Raw genomic sequence first — 18,288 nt, 5'->3', positions numbered from 1 at the left:
TTTGATTTTACATAATGGCTTTCCCTGAATGATAATTGTTTTGTTTCACATCACTTTTTTTTCTTTTGTGGATTTATCACAATTAATTGATCATGAATTTATCCAGTTCATATTTGATAAGGATTCTGGGGCATCTTTCCATGTCTATTTTTGGCAAGCCTTATAAAATCTCTCTCTCTCTCTCTTTTTTTCCTCTCGGACATTCTTCTTCCCAGAAAGACATATGAGCAATTTTTTCGCAGATAGTGATGAATGTTGTGTATTTAAGCTGGGAAGAGTTCTGTGGTGCTGTCAACCCTGCATTTTTTTCATTTTATTTGCCATATGCATCAAAATACTTGTCAGAGATTTGCCCAATACTGTTATTCTGAATGTAATTTGTAGTTGTGTTTTTATAAATAAAGGTATGTTAAATATGGCATAAACGTAGAATAAGGCTACACTACAGATCAATTGGATAAAGCAACCTTTACTTTGCATTCACACTTGTTGGTGTCACCAACTCAACTGAATTGTCACTTCCCAACTTAACCTAGACCTCTGGCTATGCTGCAGATCAGTCTGTAATTATGGAAAAGTTTTTATTTTATTTGTTTTAGTGTACTATAACAGTATAGCCATTTACACCAGCAAAATGGCAACAATATCAATTTTAATACATTTGTTGATACTTTGAACAAGATATACATCAACAGACGAGCTGTATATGCTTAAAAAAAAAAAAACAATAATTATTCATCAATATGAAACACAATGTGATAAGAAAAACTATCACTGATAAATACAGAGGAATGATCAAATTTCACACACAACTAGAAGGACAAAATTCCTTGAAACTGGATCACAAGTGTCCTTATTTAAATCAAGACACATCAAAATATGTGTTGCAGGGTACTTTTCAATGTTATATGGATTTCTCAGATACTTATCTTTTACAGGTTCAGTTATGCCTATATACTTAAAAGAACAAGATTTAATACTAAAATTCTCAGCATATAAATCATTTTGTTTGTCACTACCCACTATCATACACTCAGATTTCTGTATGTGTTTTTAAATCCCACTTGTCATGTTCTTCAAACAGATTATTTAGTACATATATAACTAGTGTTCTCACCATCTTTGGCATTTATCACTTTGTCTTTGGCAAGTACGTGAGACATTCCCACGAGACTGGATTTACTTCTCCATGTCTTCAGTACTACTTCTAGTTATATTTTAAACAGAGGAGCCAGTGGAAAATTCTGTCAAAGCCCTTTGCTAATCTGGAATTTCTCCTACAATACATTACCCACTTTCACAGAGTTGATGCTTCTACAATACAACGTTCTACCTACATTGATGTAGGTCATTTGGACACCATAATTCTTCATGCTCAGCTAAAACTTATTAAATGGCTCAGAGTCTTGCACCTTTTCTTATTAACGAATATTACACGGACTGTTTGCTGTCTTTAAACACATTGCTCTGTTAGATAGCTTACGTATAAAAAAACAACCCCCACATAAATGAAAAACTCAGAATCAATTTTTTTTGTTCTTATCCTATAAAATGTTTCTCAATATTATTTTTTAACATATGTGCACAGAATCTTGCCACCGAAAGCATTACATTTATACCTCAATTATTTCTTCCAGTCAAGGGATGGACACTTACCACTAAAGCTTTCCATAAACATAACAAAAAGTTGTTCTTCACAAAGGGTCGCATTCAATTAATCATAAATTGCAAACGCGCTTTAGGGCACAAACATGCTATCTCCAACATAAAACTGTGTAATCTGTTGACATTCATTTGAAAAAGATGGATAATATTTATTCTTATTTACTTAAAAGAATATTCCAAGAGCAGCTAAAAACTTAAAAAATTCACGGTTGACACATTTTCCAAGGAATCATAACAAGTCTCAGGTCGAATGATTAGATACAACCCCCTCATATTTGTTTCCATTCTTCTGAGAGTTTACTTTCACTTAACAATTACAATCCTTACTTATCAACCTTTGCACTTGAAGTAATCAACCCATAGTTCCTTAGTCTGAATACTGCTATTTCTGCACAGTAGGAATGCCTTACGATACTTGTCCTGTGATAATTCATTTGTTCACACATCGTCACATTGCACGAACTCCATCATGAAGGAAAGGATACTTCCTATATGTGTTGGCGTACTAGCCTAACAACAAATTAAAACTAGTACTCATCTACTAATGATGATGGTTATACAAGACTTAATCTAGATTAAGATAATTGGAAGAGTGGGGGGACTGCAATTCCTCTTACACTGTTCAGCTGTTGTTTCTCTATAATGAATCAAACTAAGGTAATTTGTAACTTTACACAGAACATGCTCTGTCACTATATTCTGGGAAAGTCGAAGCCTGTTAGTTTTAACCAGACTTTACATCCAAATACAGAAATACTGCGATAAATTATTGAAGTGATTAATTTGGTTCCCTACAAGTAGGTTTTATTATTTTGCTATTTACAATTTCCTATCTGATGTCTGCTGGCATTATCTTACAGACATTTGCAACAAAACAAAGCTTTCTGAACCCAATCTCTATATGAACATGATTTTCACATCTAGTATTGTGGCTGTGAATTTTACAGTTCATCCTAAATTCACTACTACAATTAACTACAAATTCCATTTGGGCATCAATGTATTAACTCGTAAGCGTAAGAATTCCCAGATTCCTTAAGAGAATTCTGTAAGATGTTTTGCTATTAACTTTTCATGATATTGTTAATGACCTTTTGCCTAAATACTGTTTAGGTCTTAGCTGCGTTGCCAGAGAAAGAAATGCTTGTATCAGATATGTGTATTTTATGCAAAACCATGTACACGAATACAGGGCTTCGGTTCGTCTATTCCTTCTAACTGTATGTTGAATCCTAAACCACGTTCGTTTATCTTCATAACCTCCAGAGAACGGACGCGGGACACTTCACACACTGGTTAAATGATTGAGTATCTCTCGCAATTATTTATTTACTTTTAACTATCAACTGCCTTGTAACTATTCAATATGTGTGTTTTGTGCGCCTTCTGGCTGTTGTGACTTCGTGGAGGCAAAAACTTCATCGAATATGACATGTGATGTGATAGTTATTTTTGGGAGTATTAGGATGATATTGGCCACCTCACATTTATTGATAAGGAATTCAAAGGTATGCTTCCGCACACAATATCGTTGCAATCTCTATGGCGGTGCAGCAAAACTATTTGCTGTTTATTTTACTAGAACAATCGCAGTAAACAATGTAGACACTTCAGTGGCCACAGTGTTTCTTAAATATGGCGTTCCATAACACAAAATATTGTATTGATGGTATTAATACAACATTTATTCAGGAAAGTAAGGAACGTGTTTTACTAAATCAAACTTACATTATCAATGACAACTGGCTGGTTGACTATAACATCGTAAGGTTCCATCTCTGTTACAATTCCTCCTCCCACACTTCATCCAACCCAACCCGGCTGATTCACAAGCAGTCAATGTATTGAGCTTCCGAACCAAAAGTTCAGAAAGGAGGTCACACCGATACAAACTGATATTTCGACCAAAATAAATTTTTAACGATTTATTTTTCTATTATTGATTCTAACTGTGGCGTCAATTTATTGTTAAATATAAGTATGCTGATTTGGACTGCACCTCCAACCAGCCAATGACACCTTGCGTGAAACGTACGAACTATTGGCAGTGGAAGTGGTGTGCTCGAGTTAGTTCCAAAAGTGGAATGAGCGAGTTAAGTGGTGCGAGGTATCGGTTGCCAATGGAGCTTTTTCCGCCAACTCCGGCAGGACTCGATGCTATTTATTCCCTATGTCGAAAAATTTATCCAGATCAGGTGAACCCTCTCCAAGTAACCGCACTGGTGAAGTATTGGTAAGTCCAAAAAAATGCAGAAATTATCTAAACTGATTTCTACACGAAAATTGTTTTTGTACGGATGCTATTTACACTATAAAAATGACTTGAAGTGTTAGATTCTATTTAAAAATAGCGTTAGGCATTGACCTTAGTATTGTGAATCATAGTAAATACTTGCTTATTTGTAAACACTACCGTAAATAACTTCAGCCCGAAGCAGTTCCCTTTAATGTGTGCGCGCGTACTGTTTTTTTTTATTTTTTATTAAACTTTTCAGTACTACTGTACTTATGCCACTCATTACGTAGATCAGAATATACCTACTTATATATACACTTTTTGGGGTTGTCTGTGTTTAGATTTCATAACGTCAACACCATGGCGTCAAGTCTGTGCTCCATTGTGGTTTTCATTTTTTTGACAGACATCAACATTGCTTCTCAAATGTATGAGTTAACGTTTTTGATTGAGACTTCCATCAGAAAATAATAAATGTGAAGGCATGAACGAAAGTTATGGGCTTAAAACATGAGACGCAGGTTGTCTACTTTAATGTAACCCACGGCATTGTTAACTTCTCTCGTTGTAAATAAGCTACATAGTTGTGTGTCAACGGTCTATATAAAATATTCAGTTCATGAGGAAGCCATTTACTTTGCATTTTCTCCATTTTACGAAAGAGTAAGACGTATTTTGAGACTTGTTTTCTTACAACAATGTTTTGTTGAGAAAAATTGTGCTGTAAGCTCATCACGCCCCTCCCCTTTCCCCCACCCTTTGTGCAATTTCTCTCTCTCTCTCTCTCTCTCTCTCTCTCTCTCTCTCCAGATATTAATAGCAAAGGGAGGTGTCTTCGGAGCAGTGTTCTTTCAGTTCTAACAGTGATTTAAACCTATACTTCCGGTTTAAAAAACATTAAAATGTAGTATTGGATTTTGCAAAGTGATGTATAGGGATCCCCACGATCTTATAGGGTGCGGAAGTAGACGATCACCACATCTTCCTTTCATTGGCAATGATATTCCATAGTCCTGTCATTTCATTGTTGCTTCAGACCAGGAGATGCAAAATCACAAGAACGACGATTTGTGCAGAGTACTGTGATGGTCAGATTCTGAATGTCAAATTTTCTTTCAGAGGCATGTCCAACTATTATATGTTATTCTTAAAACCTTATATATTTTCATAAAATGGAAAATTTCCTTGAATTCTCGTACTCATTCTTCGTAGCTTATACAGTATGTTTACCTTTCCGCCATGTCTACAGGTTTCATTAAAGTTGCCAAATCATGCTGCGAGTTGGTTTGGTATTTCGTTTTCGTTCATGGTGTTGTTTATAACGCCAGTCTAATTTTGTAAATGTTGTTTTGATAGGTGCTTGAAAACAAGTCAGAGTATTTGCCGTTATGCGCATAATTAATTTGCCTGAAGCAGGCATCGCAATCTGTTGTAGGAATGTATTGTTGTTTTTAATCGGTTCAATTCAAAAAGTATGCGATGGAATGATATGAATAGTCGATTTAGTGGGAAGAAGCGGTGAAAGACGTAATGAATTTTCAAATTGAGGATCACAGTGATTTACAGAGCAATTGTAATTTAGGTGTTGTCCTTTAGAATTAATGTTTGTTGTAGAATCCAACCCACGATGCTGCTGTAGTTGTTTAGTTCGCATAAGCAGTTCTTTGCCAGAGGTAAGGCATGTACAGTATGTAGGACAAAAAGTTGACTGGAGCTTGGTCCCGAAGATATACAAAACAATAAGATACATTGTTGTTTTCGTGTGTAAGACGTGAGATTGGTTCTAATGGCTCTGAGCACTATGGGACTTAACTTCTGAGGTCACCAGTCCCCTAGAACTTAGAACTACTTAAACCTAACTAATCTAAGGACATCACACACATCCATGCCCGAGGCAGGATTCGAACCAGCGGTCGCGCGGTTTCAGACTGTAGCGCCTAGAACCGCTCGGCCACTCCTGCCGGCGACGTGAGATTATAAAATTATACTTTGAGATAAAGACAGATTTACGAACTGTTCGAGGAAGAGAGAGAAATATTATGACAGTAAAAGATAATACATTGATCGAAGTAGAGCCCAACATTCTGCTGTCTGGATAGGATTTTCTTAGAGTTGTTGGACAATAGGATTTTCTTAGAGTTGTTGGACACTACATAGGCTGGTGCAATTTCGTGAAGACACAAAGGTAACGTGCGTCTTGCAGGTCCCCGAAACAACAGTGCCTGCTGATGCCACTGCTTCAAGTTGTTGCACTGCGAACCCTCCTGTCAGAAACCAGTATTCAAGTAATGTGGCTTCTGATGACTGTTAACCAAAACCTACGGAAAATTTGGGGGAATTGGTATCGGATTACGGGATATTAGTTGGTAAATGCCATTGTTACCGCGACAATAACAGAGTAAGACCAGTTAACAAAAAACTTTGCTGGTAAAAATATAGTGCTTGAATGAACGTTAAATACGGTGTCTTACCCGGAAGTAATTTACATCGTTGGGATACATGCGTTCCGTAGACCTTTAAGTTGTTTGCTTCTCATGGTACAGCGAGACATGGCTGTGACGGTTGGATCCTGATGTCGTCACCAGTGATGTGATGCGTTAATGACCGGAATGAAGGTATGAGAGCTGTATACCGGAATGAAACAAGCATTGGCAGAAAATATGAACCATTTGCACAGATAAATGTTGAAATATTCGAACGGCTCGTGGGATCTCATTTAAGGCAGCAAATTTACTTTGCACCTATCTGTCATGTTGAGGTTTAAAAAATAAAGTCACAAGACAGAGCACACAGAACAAAAAGAATCAAGTTTCTGTCGTTACGCAGTATGTGACGTGGAGCCGACAGTTACAGTTTTTCTAATTTATAACTGAAAGCTTGATTGACTTGTTGAATCAGCATTACACGTGTATGACTAACAAAATTTCTCCAGAATTCCCAGTATTAATGCGAAGGTTATCATTCCTACGCTTGTCCTGGCGAAACGACAGTTTTAAGCACTATATTGACAGTTCTTTCTTTTCAAAAGCGACTTCAGCGAAGTCTTTGATACAGTGCGAGTCACTTAGTTCGCTGTTCCCGTAATAGTATAAGAAATAGTAGTATTAGTGTGGCAGGAACCATTTAGTTTCCTCAACAGTACGTGTGAAATGATTTATTATGCTTGCATAAGTAATGATATCAATTTCTATCAGCTATGTTCGATTTATAAACAAAATAAGCGTTTATATTTTATGACCTTTATTTAATCTTGTACAGATACCGAAACCACATCGAGAAGGTAAGTGTAGTTAGTTAGAAATCGTTTATTATACAGAAAATTTTCGCAGTGAGTCTGTTATTGAGATACTGTCGTACGTCGATAGATACACAGGGCTGGACAAAATTATGGAAACATCAAAAACACATTATCATGCCAAATGCAGTGCAGGAAAACAGTTTGCATTCAAAGCAGCTTCCATTCGTCACGGGATGGATATGTACAGGTCCGATATAATTTTCGGGTGAGTCTTATGCTATGCTTCCTGCGTCGTGACTCAGTTCAGTTGCCCGCATCTCGTGGTCGTGCGGTAGCGTTCTCGCTTCCCACGCCCGGGTTCCCGGGTTCGATTCCCGGCGGGGTCAGGGATTTTCTCTACCTCGTGATGGCTGGGTGTTGTGTGCTGTCCTTAGGTTAGTTAGGTTTAAGTAGTTCTAAGTTCTAGGGGACTTATGACCACAGCAGTTGAGTCCCATAGTGCTCAGAGCCATTTGAACCATTTGAACTCAGTTCAGTTAACTATTGGGGAGACTGATAGCGATCACATATCCATCTCTCCAAAGTAGACTACAGAAGCTCAGTAATATTGAGATCTGGTTATATGGTGGCCAGGGGAGAGGCGTCAATTCATCCTCGTGCTCACAAAACCAACCGTGGAGTATGCGAGCTGTTGAACAGGTACCGTGTCGCCTTGGAACACAGCATCACCATTGGGGAACAAACATTGTATCGTGAGGTGGACCTGACGCCGCAGAGTAACCATGGTGCCCATGGATTACCACGATATGGCTGCCCAAATCACCACCTAACTCTGCCATGTTTCACTCTTGTGACGTAAACTCGGCCAGAATTTGGAAACCGTGCGAAACTAGACTCATTCGACCAAATGACTTTGTTCCAGTGCTCCATAATCCAGGTGTTATGGCTCCGGTATCACGTTTTCCTGTCATGTGCATTTGCATCACTGATGAGTGATCTTGGAATTTCATCTCCCCCTGCAATCCCCATCTTATGGAGCTCCCTTCCTGTTGTTTTGGTTCTGACAGGGTTCGCGAGTGCCACATTCAGTTCTGCAGTAACTTTTCCTGGTGTAATCGTCTTATTTTTCTCCAAATCCTCTTCAGTGAGAGTCTGCCATGAACACACAGCACACACTTTCGTCCGCGTTGTGACTCGCGGTATAAATCTTCACTGCGACGCTTCTTGAAACACTGAACGCTTACCTATCTTGGTTACGAGCACCAACAATGTGTCCACGTTGGAATTAATCTAGCTGCGACATAATTCACTCAGTGCGCAGAATACTTACGACCACGACAGACACTTGCAACGTGTTTAGGACATTGCACGTGTGCCGTCAGTGGTAACCAACAAAAGCGAAACCTGCAGGCTTGTATAGGAACTGCATTTACATTCAAGTGTGCATTTCAGAAATTGTTTCCAAATTTTTGTCCAACTCCTCATTCAGTTCGCAATACATAGACGCAAATTAATACTCACAAATAGATAATTTCTACTTGCTTGATAACGATATCACTCCATAACTTCCCTGTAAATTCACTTGACTTAATTTGGAAATTATGTTCACAATTTTTTGCGTATTTTGTAAGACAACTTTGCAAGTGAAACGACTTACTTTCACGTATTTTTCAGTGCAACCAAACGCTGCGCAATATAACTCCACTGTAATAAAGGAACTTCTGTTGGGAAGACTACATGTAAGATAAACTGAGAAGTACTTTGGAAGACGCCTGCAAATGTATGCCGATGTTAGTGAGATGACCGAGTTGTTGAGATGACCGAGTTGTTGGCTTCACTATGACGACCTCCCAAAAGACGACCTTCCAGAAGAAGTGCTTTGACGCGCTAAGTTAATTCTTTGATATGTGGTAGATTAAAACTTATCGAAAGAGAAGAACTGGATTCGAGTTTTAACGAAAGCTAAATGTACGTAGAAGTAACACGAATAGTGTGTTGCCAGCCCAAGATTCACCGAAACAGGAGGAGACAGTTGACTTTGTGGCTATATACAGGGTGATCAAAAAGTCAGTATAAATTTGAAAACTTAGTAAACGACGGAATAATGTAGATAGAGAGGTAAAAATTGACACACATGCTTGGAATGACATGGGGTTTTATTAGAACAAAAAAAAAAATCAGAAAATGTCGGACAGATGGCGCTGGACAGCAAAACTGCTACCGTGACAAGTGAGAGGTACGCCGACATGTTACAGAATCGCATCATCCCCAGCCTGGCTGATAAACACTTGCTGGAACGTACTATGTTTATGCAGGATGGCGCTCCACCCCATATTGCTAGACGCGTGAAAGATCTCTTGCGCGCGTCGTTTGGTGGCGATCGTGTGCTCAGCCGCCACTTTAGTCATGCTTGGCCTCCCAGGTCCCCCGTGCGATTATTGGCTTTGGGATTACCTGAAGTCGCAAGTGTATCGTGATCGACCGACATCTCTAGGGATGCTGAAAGACAACATCCGACGCCAATGCCTCACCATAACTCCGGACATGCTTTACAGTGCTGTTCATAACATTATTCCCCTACTACAGCTATTGTTGAGGAATGATGGCGGACATATTGAGCATTTCCTGTAAAGAACATCATCTTTGCTTTGTCTTACTTTGTTATGCTAATTATTGTTATTCTGATCAGATGAAGCGCCATCTGTCGGACATTTTTTGAACGTTTGTATTTTTTTGGTTATAATAAAACCCCATGTCATTCCAAGCATGTCTGTCAATTTGTTCCTCTCTATCTACATTATTCCGTGATTTATTCAGTTTTCAAATTTATACTGACTTTTTGATCACTCGGTATTTCGTGTTTGGTGAGCACAGAATAAATAGACCATAACTGAAACGCTTCTGGTTTGATTAATTCCCATCTCAATTTAAAATTAATGAAATGCTATCGATAAATTTCACGTCCAAGTTGACTCCTGTGCTATCATAAATAGCTTGCAACAATTGTAACGCGAAAAACTGAAGCGACAACGACACTTTACTCGGTAAGTCGAAAACATGTCAAGCAATGTACTTTGCCACTAAACAGTACTTGCTGAAGACAAATTCTTCCGAAATACGTTTGAATTTAAAAAAAAAATAGGTTTTTATGCAAAAAGTTACCATCAATTTCACAAGAATGTGTTTTTTTTTCTTCATATGTCGTGGTAGAAGCCAGGATAATTTCACTAAATGTGTAGGGCAGTCGGGGCGTAGTACTTGTTTAAGAGAAATGGTTTAATCTGCAGTAGTAAAGAGATATCATCTCGCTCATTCAGCACTTCTCAAACAGGTGTGGATCCTTCGGAAAGGCTGGGAATGTCTGCAGCCTCCGGATCCAACAGGTGCAGTATGTGTGTGTGCGCGCGCGAGCTATTTCTGCGTTTAAATGGACGAGCGCTCGGCGCGGCGACGTTCCACCCGCCTGGCCCCTGCGCTGGGTTCGTTTTTTAGCGGCCAACTGTTGGTCGTCTGGCTGGCGTGACGTGTCGCACGCGCTGCTGGGGGCGCTGGCTCCGGGCTGCAGCGTGGGACCGGCCACTTCCGAGTCTCGGTCTGGAGCTGGCGGTCCGGGCCGTGGGAACGGCACCCACGCGGACGCTCACACACTGTTTTTACGCACCTCCCGCAGCCGCGTCGCCGAGGTGGCGACAGGCGGCCTCGCTCGACCCCCCACCCCCGCCCCTCTCGTCTCGCTCTTATCCGTTAGTGAGAGAAGTGTTTTGTACTGGATTAACCGCGGCATACGCTGAGGTGACAAAAGTCATGGGAGAGCGGTATAAACATATACAGATGGCGGTAGTATCGCGAATACAAGGTATAAAAGGGCAGTGCATTGGCATCAAGCTATGCGTCTGACGGAAACAATTCTCAGCCAAAAACATAAGGAACAGCACGGGAGCAGTCTTTCTCGATATTGAGAAAGCCTTCGACCGTGTCTGGCACCAAGGTCTAATATACAGGGTGTTACAAAAAGGTACGGCCAAACTTTCAGGAAACATTCCTCACACACAAATAAAGAAAAGATGTTATGTGGACATGTGTCCGGAAACGCTTAATTTCCATATTAGAGCTCATTTTAGTTTCGTCAGTATGTACTGTACTTCCTCGATTCACCGCCAGTTGGCCCAATTGAAGGAAGGTAATGTTGACTTCGGTGCTTGTGTTGACATGCGACTCATTGCTCTACAGTACTAGCATCAAGCACATCAGTACGTAGCATCAACAGGTCAGTGTTCATCACGAACGTGGTTTTGCAGTCAGTGCAATGTTTACAAATGCGGAGTTTGCAGGTGCCCATTTGATGTATGGATTAGATCGGGGCAATAGCTGTGGCGCGGTACGTTTGTATCGAGACAGATTTCCAGAACGAAGGTGTCCCGACAGGTAGACGTTCGAAGCAATTGATCGGCGTCTTAGGGAGCACGGAACATTCCAGCCTATGACTCGCGACTGGGAAATACCTAGAACGATGAGGGCACCTGCGATGGACGAGGCAATTCTTCGTGCAGTTGACGATAACCCTAATGTCAGCGTCAGCTAAGTTGCTGCTGTACAAGGTAACGTTGACCACGTCACTATATGGAGAGTGCTACGGGAGAACCTGTTGTTTCCGTACCATGTACAGCGTGAGCAGGCACTATCAGCAGCTGATTGGCCTTCACGGGTACACTTCTGCGAATGGTTCATCCAACAATGTGTCAATCCTCATTTCAGTGCAAATATTCTCTTTACGGATGAGGCTTCATTCCAACGCGATCAAATAGTAAATTTTCACAATCAACATGTGTGGGCTGACGAGAATCCGCACGCAATTGTACAATCACGTCACCAACACACATTTTCTGTGAACGTTTGGGCAGGCATTGTTGGTGATGTCTTCATTGGGCCCCATGTTCTTCCACCTACGGTCAATGGAGCACGTTATCATGATTTCATACCGGATACTCTACCTGTGCTGCTGGAACATGTGCCTTTACAAGTACGACACAACATGTGGTTCATGCACGATGGAGCTCCTGCACATTTCAGTCGAAGTGTTCGTTACGCTTCTCAACGACAGATTCGGTGACCGATGGATTGGTAGAGGCGGACCAATTCCATGGCCTCAATGCTCTCCTGACCTCCACCCTCTTGACTTTCATTTATGGGGGCATTTGAAAGCTCTTGTCTACGCAACCCCGGTACCGAATGTAGAGACTCTTCGTGCTCGTATTGTGGACGGCTGTGATACAATACGCCATTCTCCAGGGCTGCATCAGCGTATCAGGGATTCCATGCGACGGAGGGTGGATGCGTGTATCCTCGCTAACGGAGGACATTTTGAACATTTCCTGTAACAAAGCGTTTGAAGTTCTGTTGCTGTGTGTTTCCATTCCATGATTAATGTGATTTGAAGAGAAGTAATAAAATGAGCTCTAACATGGAAAGTAAGCATTTCCGGACACATGTCCACATAACATATTTTCTTTCTTTGTGTATGAGGAATGTTTCCTGAAAGTTTGGCCGTACCTTTTTGTAACACTCCATAATCAAGGGTGTCCAAGGCACATTACCAATATCGTAGCTTCGTTCCTGAGGAACAGCACATTCTTCGTCCATCTTTCTGGTGCAGTCAGCATCACCAAAGAAATAGAGGCTGGAGTCCCACTGGGCTCAGTTATGGGCCCAGTCCTCTACTCTATCTATACCAACGATATCCCGAAACAACCAGGTCACCTCTCACTGTCCGCTGACGACGCTGCCGTCTACAGGAGCAGCCCAACCCTTCTCTTCATCGCAAAGAAGCTGGAACAACACCTCACAGCCATACAGGAGTGGGCAAACCTGTGGAAAATAACAATAAATAGTGCAAAGACGCAGGCGATAATGTTTACCCACCGTAGGATGAGCCCAAATGTTAGCATTACTTTCAACAACGTAGTCCTACCCTGGAAAGACAGCATTCGATACCTAGGAATTGTCTTCGACCAAAGACTTACATTCAAGGACCACATCACACAGATATGCAACAAGGGCGCACAGTCCATTTACCAACTATACCCTCTGCTAAAGGGAAATGGCCTCACGGTCAAATCAAAACTCAAGATGTACAAAACGATAGTACTGCCAGCTATACTTCACGGGTCGGAACTCTGGTCGCTAGACAGTGACACTAACATTAGAAGCCGGCCGTGGTGGCGGAGCGGTTCTAGGCGCTCCAGTCCGGAACCGCGCTGCTTCTACGGTCGCAGGTTCGAATCCTACCTCGGGCATGGATGTGTGTGATGTCATTAGGTTTAAGTAGTTCTAAGTCTAGGGGACTGATGACCTCATATGTTGAGTCCCATAGTGCTTAGAGCCATTTGAACCATTTGAACTAACATTAGAAAAGTCAAAGTAGTCCACAACAAGTTTCTGAGACTGGCGTCAAATGCGCCCCGTTATCTGTCAAACAGAGACTTATACACAAATTTCCCCTCAATCACAGACATCATCATTAGGAAATCAGAAACATTCTTTCGCAACTCGCAGAACTCTCCTTACCCACTCATTCGAAACATAGGCATTATCCCAGACCATCACACAACCAGATTTCCAACAATGACGACCGCTCGCCTCTTCAACGTCTAGACGCCACCACCAATCATTATACAAGAACACAACAAAATAACACTTCCTACATCAAAAACCAATTAGCTTCGTTCCCTGTAAACATTTCTGGCAGAAGGCATGAGCTAACTGAAGCCTGAACCTTCAACACCAAGGGGTCCCTTCACCCATTCGACATATCGCTCGCTCGCTCGGAGCTGTCATTTGTACTCATGTGATTCATGTGGAAAGGTTTCCGGCGTGATCATGCATCCATTCCGGAAATCGTTAGGGAATTCAGTATTCCGAGATTCAGTGTTAGGAAGAATATGCCGATAGAGAATACAAAACTTCATGCATTGTTTCTCACCAACGACAATGCAGTGGCCGACCGCCTGTACTTAAAGACCGAGAGCAGCAGCGTTTGCGTAGGGTTGTCAGTGCTAACACACAACCAGCACTGCATGGAATAACGGTAGAAATCAGTGGAGGAGGAGCAACGAACGTGTCCATTAGGACATTGCGGCGAAATTTGGCATTAATGGGCTATGGCAGCAACGCGACGCGAGTTCCGTTGCTGACAGCACGACGTCGCCAGCGGCGCCTCTCCTGGGCTCGTGACCACATCCGTTGGACCTAGACTGAAAAATCGCTGCCTGGTGAGAGGAGTCCCGATTTCAGTTGGTAAGAGCTGATGGTAGGGTTCGAGTGTGGCGCAGACCCCACGAAGCCATGGACCCTAGTTGTCAACAAGGCACTGGACAAGCAGGTGATAGCTCGATAATGTTGTGGGCTGTGTTTACACCGAATGGACTGGATCCTCTGGTCCAGCTGAACAGTTCATTGACTGAAAATACTTATGCTGGGCAACTTGGAGGGCATTTGCAGCCATTCATGTATTTCGTGTCCCCAAGCAACGATGGAATTTTTATGGATAACAATGCGCCATGTCACCGGGTCACGGATTGGCTTGAACATTCTGGACAATTAGCGCGAATTGTTTGGTCACCCAGATCGCCCGATGTCAATCCCATCTAACATTTATGGGACACTTATAAGAGGTCAGTTCATGCACAAAATCATGCACCGGCAATATCTAGGTAATTATGGATGGCGATGGAGGCAACATGGCTCAGTATTTCTGCAGGGGAAGTGCAACGACTTGTTGAGTCCACGTTACATCGAGTTGCTGCACTATGCCGAGCTAAAGGAGGTCCGATACGATATGAGGTACCCCATGACTTTTGGCACCTCATTGTATTGCTTGTACTGGGAAAGGTTAGGCAGTTACGCAAGTTAGAAAAAGTTTTTGGCATTATTATTATTATTATTTTTATTTTTATTTGCAGCTTCTCAGAACTATTATTACCGAAATACCCAGTTAGCCTACACTGTTATGCTACTTCCTAAGTGACGTTCTCACAGCTTGCATGGAGAAGACCAGAAGCAGCGGCTCTCCAATTTCGAGGACCTGCGGCCGGGACCACTTGAAAGTAACTCACACTGTGAGAGATTTCAGGTAGACCTACTATTCTTTCATTTTCGGAAAGAAATGGAAATCATGAGGCCATGACCTAGGATCCATTTCGGGCTAGGAGGAATCATTAGAAGACTCGAAAACAAGCAAATTTCATGCTACACATCAGACCCGCAATTAAATAGTTTCCAGTTAGTGGGAGAATGTGTGATTTCTATCCGTTGCTGATACGCTAGAAGGAGGAAGAAACAAAGAAAAGAGGGGGCGGTGGAGATGATGTATGAGGCCTGCAGTTGGATCACTGGCAACTTCCGTATGCGTAGGTTTGAGTCGCACTTATTGAAACGTTTTTCGATAGTTGGAAAGAGAATGAAAGCTGACGCAACATTTACGTATTAATATTTTAGATGATATTAATTTTATTATTGCAAGGAAAATGACACCCATTTTACACTCGATAGAGACTATGCCTGGCATTTTCTAAAAGAAATGCAAAGGAAAAAAATAGATAAGTGGATATGTTTCACGTTCTGTGGTTTCCGTGCAAATTTAATTGAAGCTTAAATTTTTACACTGCCACGGGACTGTAGACCTTAGTATTTGATATAAATTTCAACTTGATTCCTGTCCCCATTCGTGAGAAAAAGGGGTCCCAAGAGACGGACGGATAGACATACGGACAACGAAGTGATCCCACTAGGGTTCTTTTTTACCGGTTGGGGTACGGAGCCCTAAAAAGACCAAACCAGTTGCACAATTCTCTCTTTCTAACTGGAAGATAAACTCGCCAGAATACATTTCAGCCAGCCATTTAAAAAGAGCACACTGGGTGCCTTGCAGCACTGGAGATGGTGTATAATTGGTACCGGGCAGTCACGTGATCCTGTTCCACTGGCAGTGAAATGGTTTGTGTATGTCAGTCTGTTGTACAAATCAGTACAGTAGGATGAGTCTATGTGGAGACGTGACAATGGCAGAGGAGCTATCGTATTGCACCTGCTCTTGACTATACTTTGAGCGAAGTTGCCTTATTTGTTAATGTGTCGCGTATCACCCCGATGAATAGTGGGTGCTGTTCCCATCTTTTAACATTTTGACTGTAACGGATCGGGGGTGGATGGCTATGAGAGGGACGACTCCCGTCGCGTACAGAGTCCCGGGCACACACGCCTGACCACACCCACCTCCAGACCTGATTATTTCTCTCACCTTAGTTTATTATTGTCGGTTCAGCTGATGTCTTTTACATTTAGCGTTCTCGCCTCTGCTATTATGAGTGGCACGGCTAGAAGGCATTCTCTACTTTGTAACTGTTTTAGCCCTTAATCCGTTTGGAGTGGGTAAATGCGGGTGATTTTTCTCCGTTTGGAGTGGGTAAATGCTGGTGATTTTTCTCTCGCCACATATTAGCCCCGTGGGAGGGGGTTGCTCCCTTCTGCTCCTTGTTGTACGTATCGGCCCAACCAGAGTATTTTTAAATTATTTCTCAGATCTTGAATCGGTATTGCCTTCAGTGCCTTGACTTTTCCACTACTACATACTTTCATAATTCAGTCAGATTTCTGATTAACGTCATTAGTTCAATCTTGCCCGAGTGACTTATGATCTCATTGTTTAGTACTTTCAACCCGCAACCAGCCAACCAACGTTCATCTGCCGTAAATACAAAAACTCAAACTTGTTCTGTGACTTCATAGTTAATTTGTACAATTATATTTCAATAATGTTTGTATATTATGTTTGTGTCATTGATTTTCAGACCTATTTTCAGATCTGCTCTATTAAGTTTTCCCGTTAGTAGATTATTTGCATTATATGCATAGAGTGCAATGTCATCAGCAAAACTAAGGGGAACCAGCTACGTTCTAGTAACATGTGCTCCTTCGTTTCTCCTTGATTGAGGGTATGAATACTTCCTCAGGAACTGCTGTGAGTAGTTTTGGTGTCACGAAAGCACCTTGCCTTTGTGTCCTGTTCCAGTTTTGACCTCTTCGCTAACCTGATTAAGTCGTAATGAAAGCTGTATTATTGACGGGGCAACCAGATGTTTATGTGTAGAGGTTCAAAACTAGATTCCGTACTCAATGTACTCACGTTGGCGGGATTTCTCTCCCCGCGTTTGACGAGTCTCTGCTGAGGACGCGTACGGGTTACTGCTATTACACGTCTTCGTTACCAGTGTGTGCGTCTTACCTCACATCCGACATTGTGTAGCTTGCTGACAACTTTAGTGGTAACCGCCGTGTGGTCTTCCCGACTGTTTCATCACTCCACATATTGTACTTCTGATAGTAACAAGTGTCCATATACTTCTTTTTCCTTTGGCTTCGGTTACTGAATCATATTGCCATCAAATTGGTACAAATGTAGAATCATATGTACAGAGAAATCACAATGTAAATAGTTTGAACAAAATAAGTAGCGTTCGAGTGTTACATAGGCGCAGTACTTGCAACGAAAGAGTATCAGGTGTAGACAGAATATAAAAAAAGAACAAGGGATTGAGGAGCATAAACCTGGAGGGTAGAGTGTTCGTGTAAGCGCATATAGTACGCCAAATTTCGTACAGACTCGTTATTATCTCGTATGAAGTAAAAACTGGCTTCAGACAGAGTAAAACTCGAGCTGTTGTTGGGAAGAACACCCTCGATTTCACGAGGTTTCTCAGTAATTAGTTTTGCTGTGCTTCGAAGAAACTGCAGCGAAACGAGTGGTTTACATCCTCTTTCGTCTGACAGTCCCCGAAAGGCTTATCTTTGATGTCTATGTGATTTAAGTGGGGTAGGTATTCGTGCTAAAGAAGCTTCCTGCTCGCGTAAAATTTTCGAACCCAGGGTCTTCAAATGTGGTTCGGCTGTAGAATGGATAATCATCTGTTCCACCATTATTCTGTTCACCACAGCGCCTACACAGCAAGTAATATTCACACTTGTCTTCATAATCATTCGTGGATGTGTGTGTGTGTGTGTGTGTGTGTGTGTGTGTGTGTGTGTGTGTGTGTGTGTGTGTGCGTGTGTGTGTGTGGTGTCGGTCTTCAACCCGCTCCAGTCCCGTAACAATCGA

General features: G+C 41.7%; 2 protein-coding genes across 2 annotated transcripts in view; one reads left to right on the top strand and one right to left on the bottom strand.

Annotated features, from left to right (window-relative positions):
* The window catches only part of LOC126414198 (actin-related protein 1), a 73,866-nt gene extending 70,366 nt beyond the window's left edge, over positions 1–3,500 (bottom strand). Inside the window, exon 1 of the mRNA XM_050083326.1 lies at positions 3,394–3,500. Within this exon, the coding sequence (XP_049939283.1) occupies positions 3,394–3,441 (48 nt within the window). The 5' untranslated portion in view covers positions 3,442–3,500. The remainder of the gene's footprint in view (positions 1–3,393) is intronic.
* A 212-nt stretch (positions 3,501–3,712) lies between these two features.
* LOC126414182 (suppressor of fused homolog) overlaps positions 3,713–18,288 on the top strand; it is a 144,290-nt gene continuing 129,714 nt past the window's right edge. Inside the window, exon 1 of the mRNA XM_050083325.1 lies at positions 3,713–3,898. Within this exon, the coding sequence (XP_049939282.1) occupies positions 3,750–3,898 (149 nt within the window). The 5' untranslated portion in view covers positions 3,713–3,749. The remainder of the gene's footprint in view (positions 3,899–18,288) is intronic.

The sequence above is a fragment of the Schistocerca serialis genome, chromosome 1 (assembly GCF_023864345.2).
Source record: "Schistocerca serialis cubense isolate TAMUIC-IGC-003099 chromosome 1, iqSchSeri2.2, whole genome shotgun sequence".
Taxonomy (NCBI): Eukaryota; Metazoa; Arthropoda; class Insecta; order Orthoptera; family Acrididae; genus Schistocerca; species Schistocerca serialis.
The sequence above is the reverse complement of the archived record's forward strand: the minus strand, read 5'-3'. Positions and strand labels throughout refer to the sequence as shown.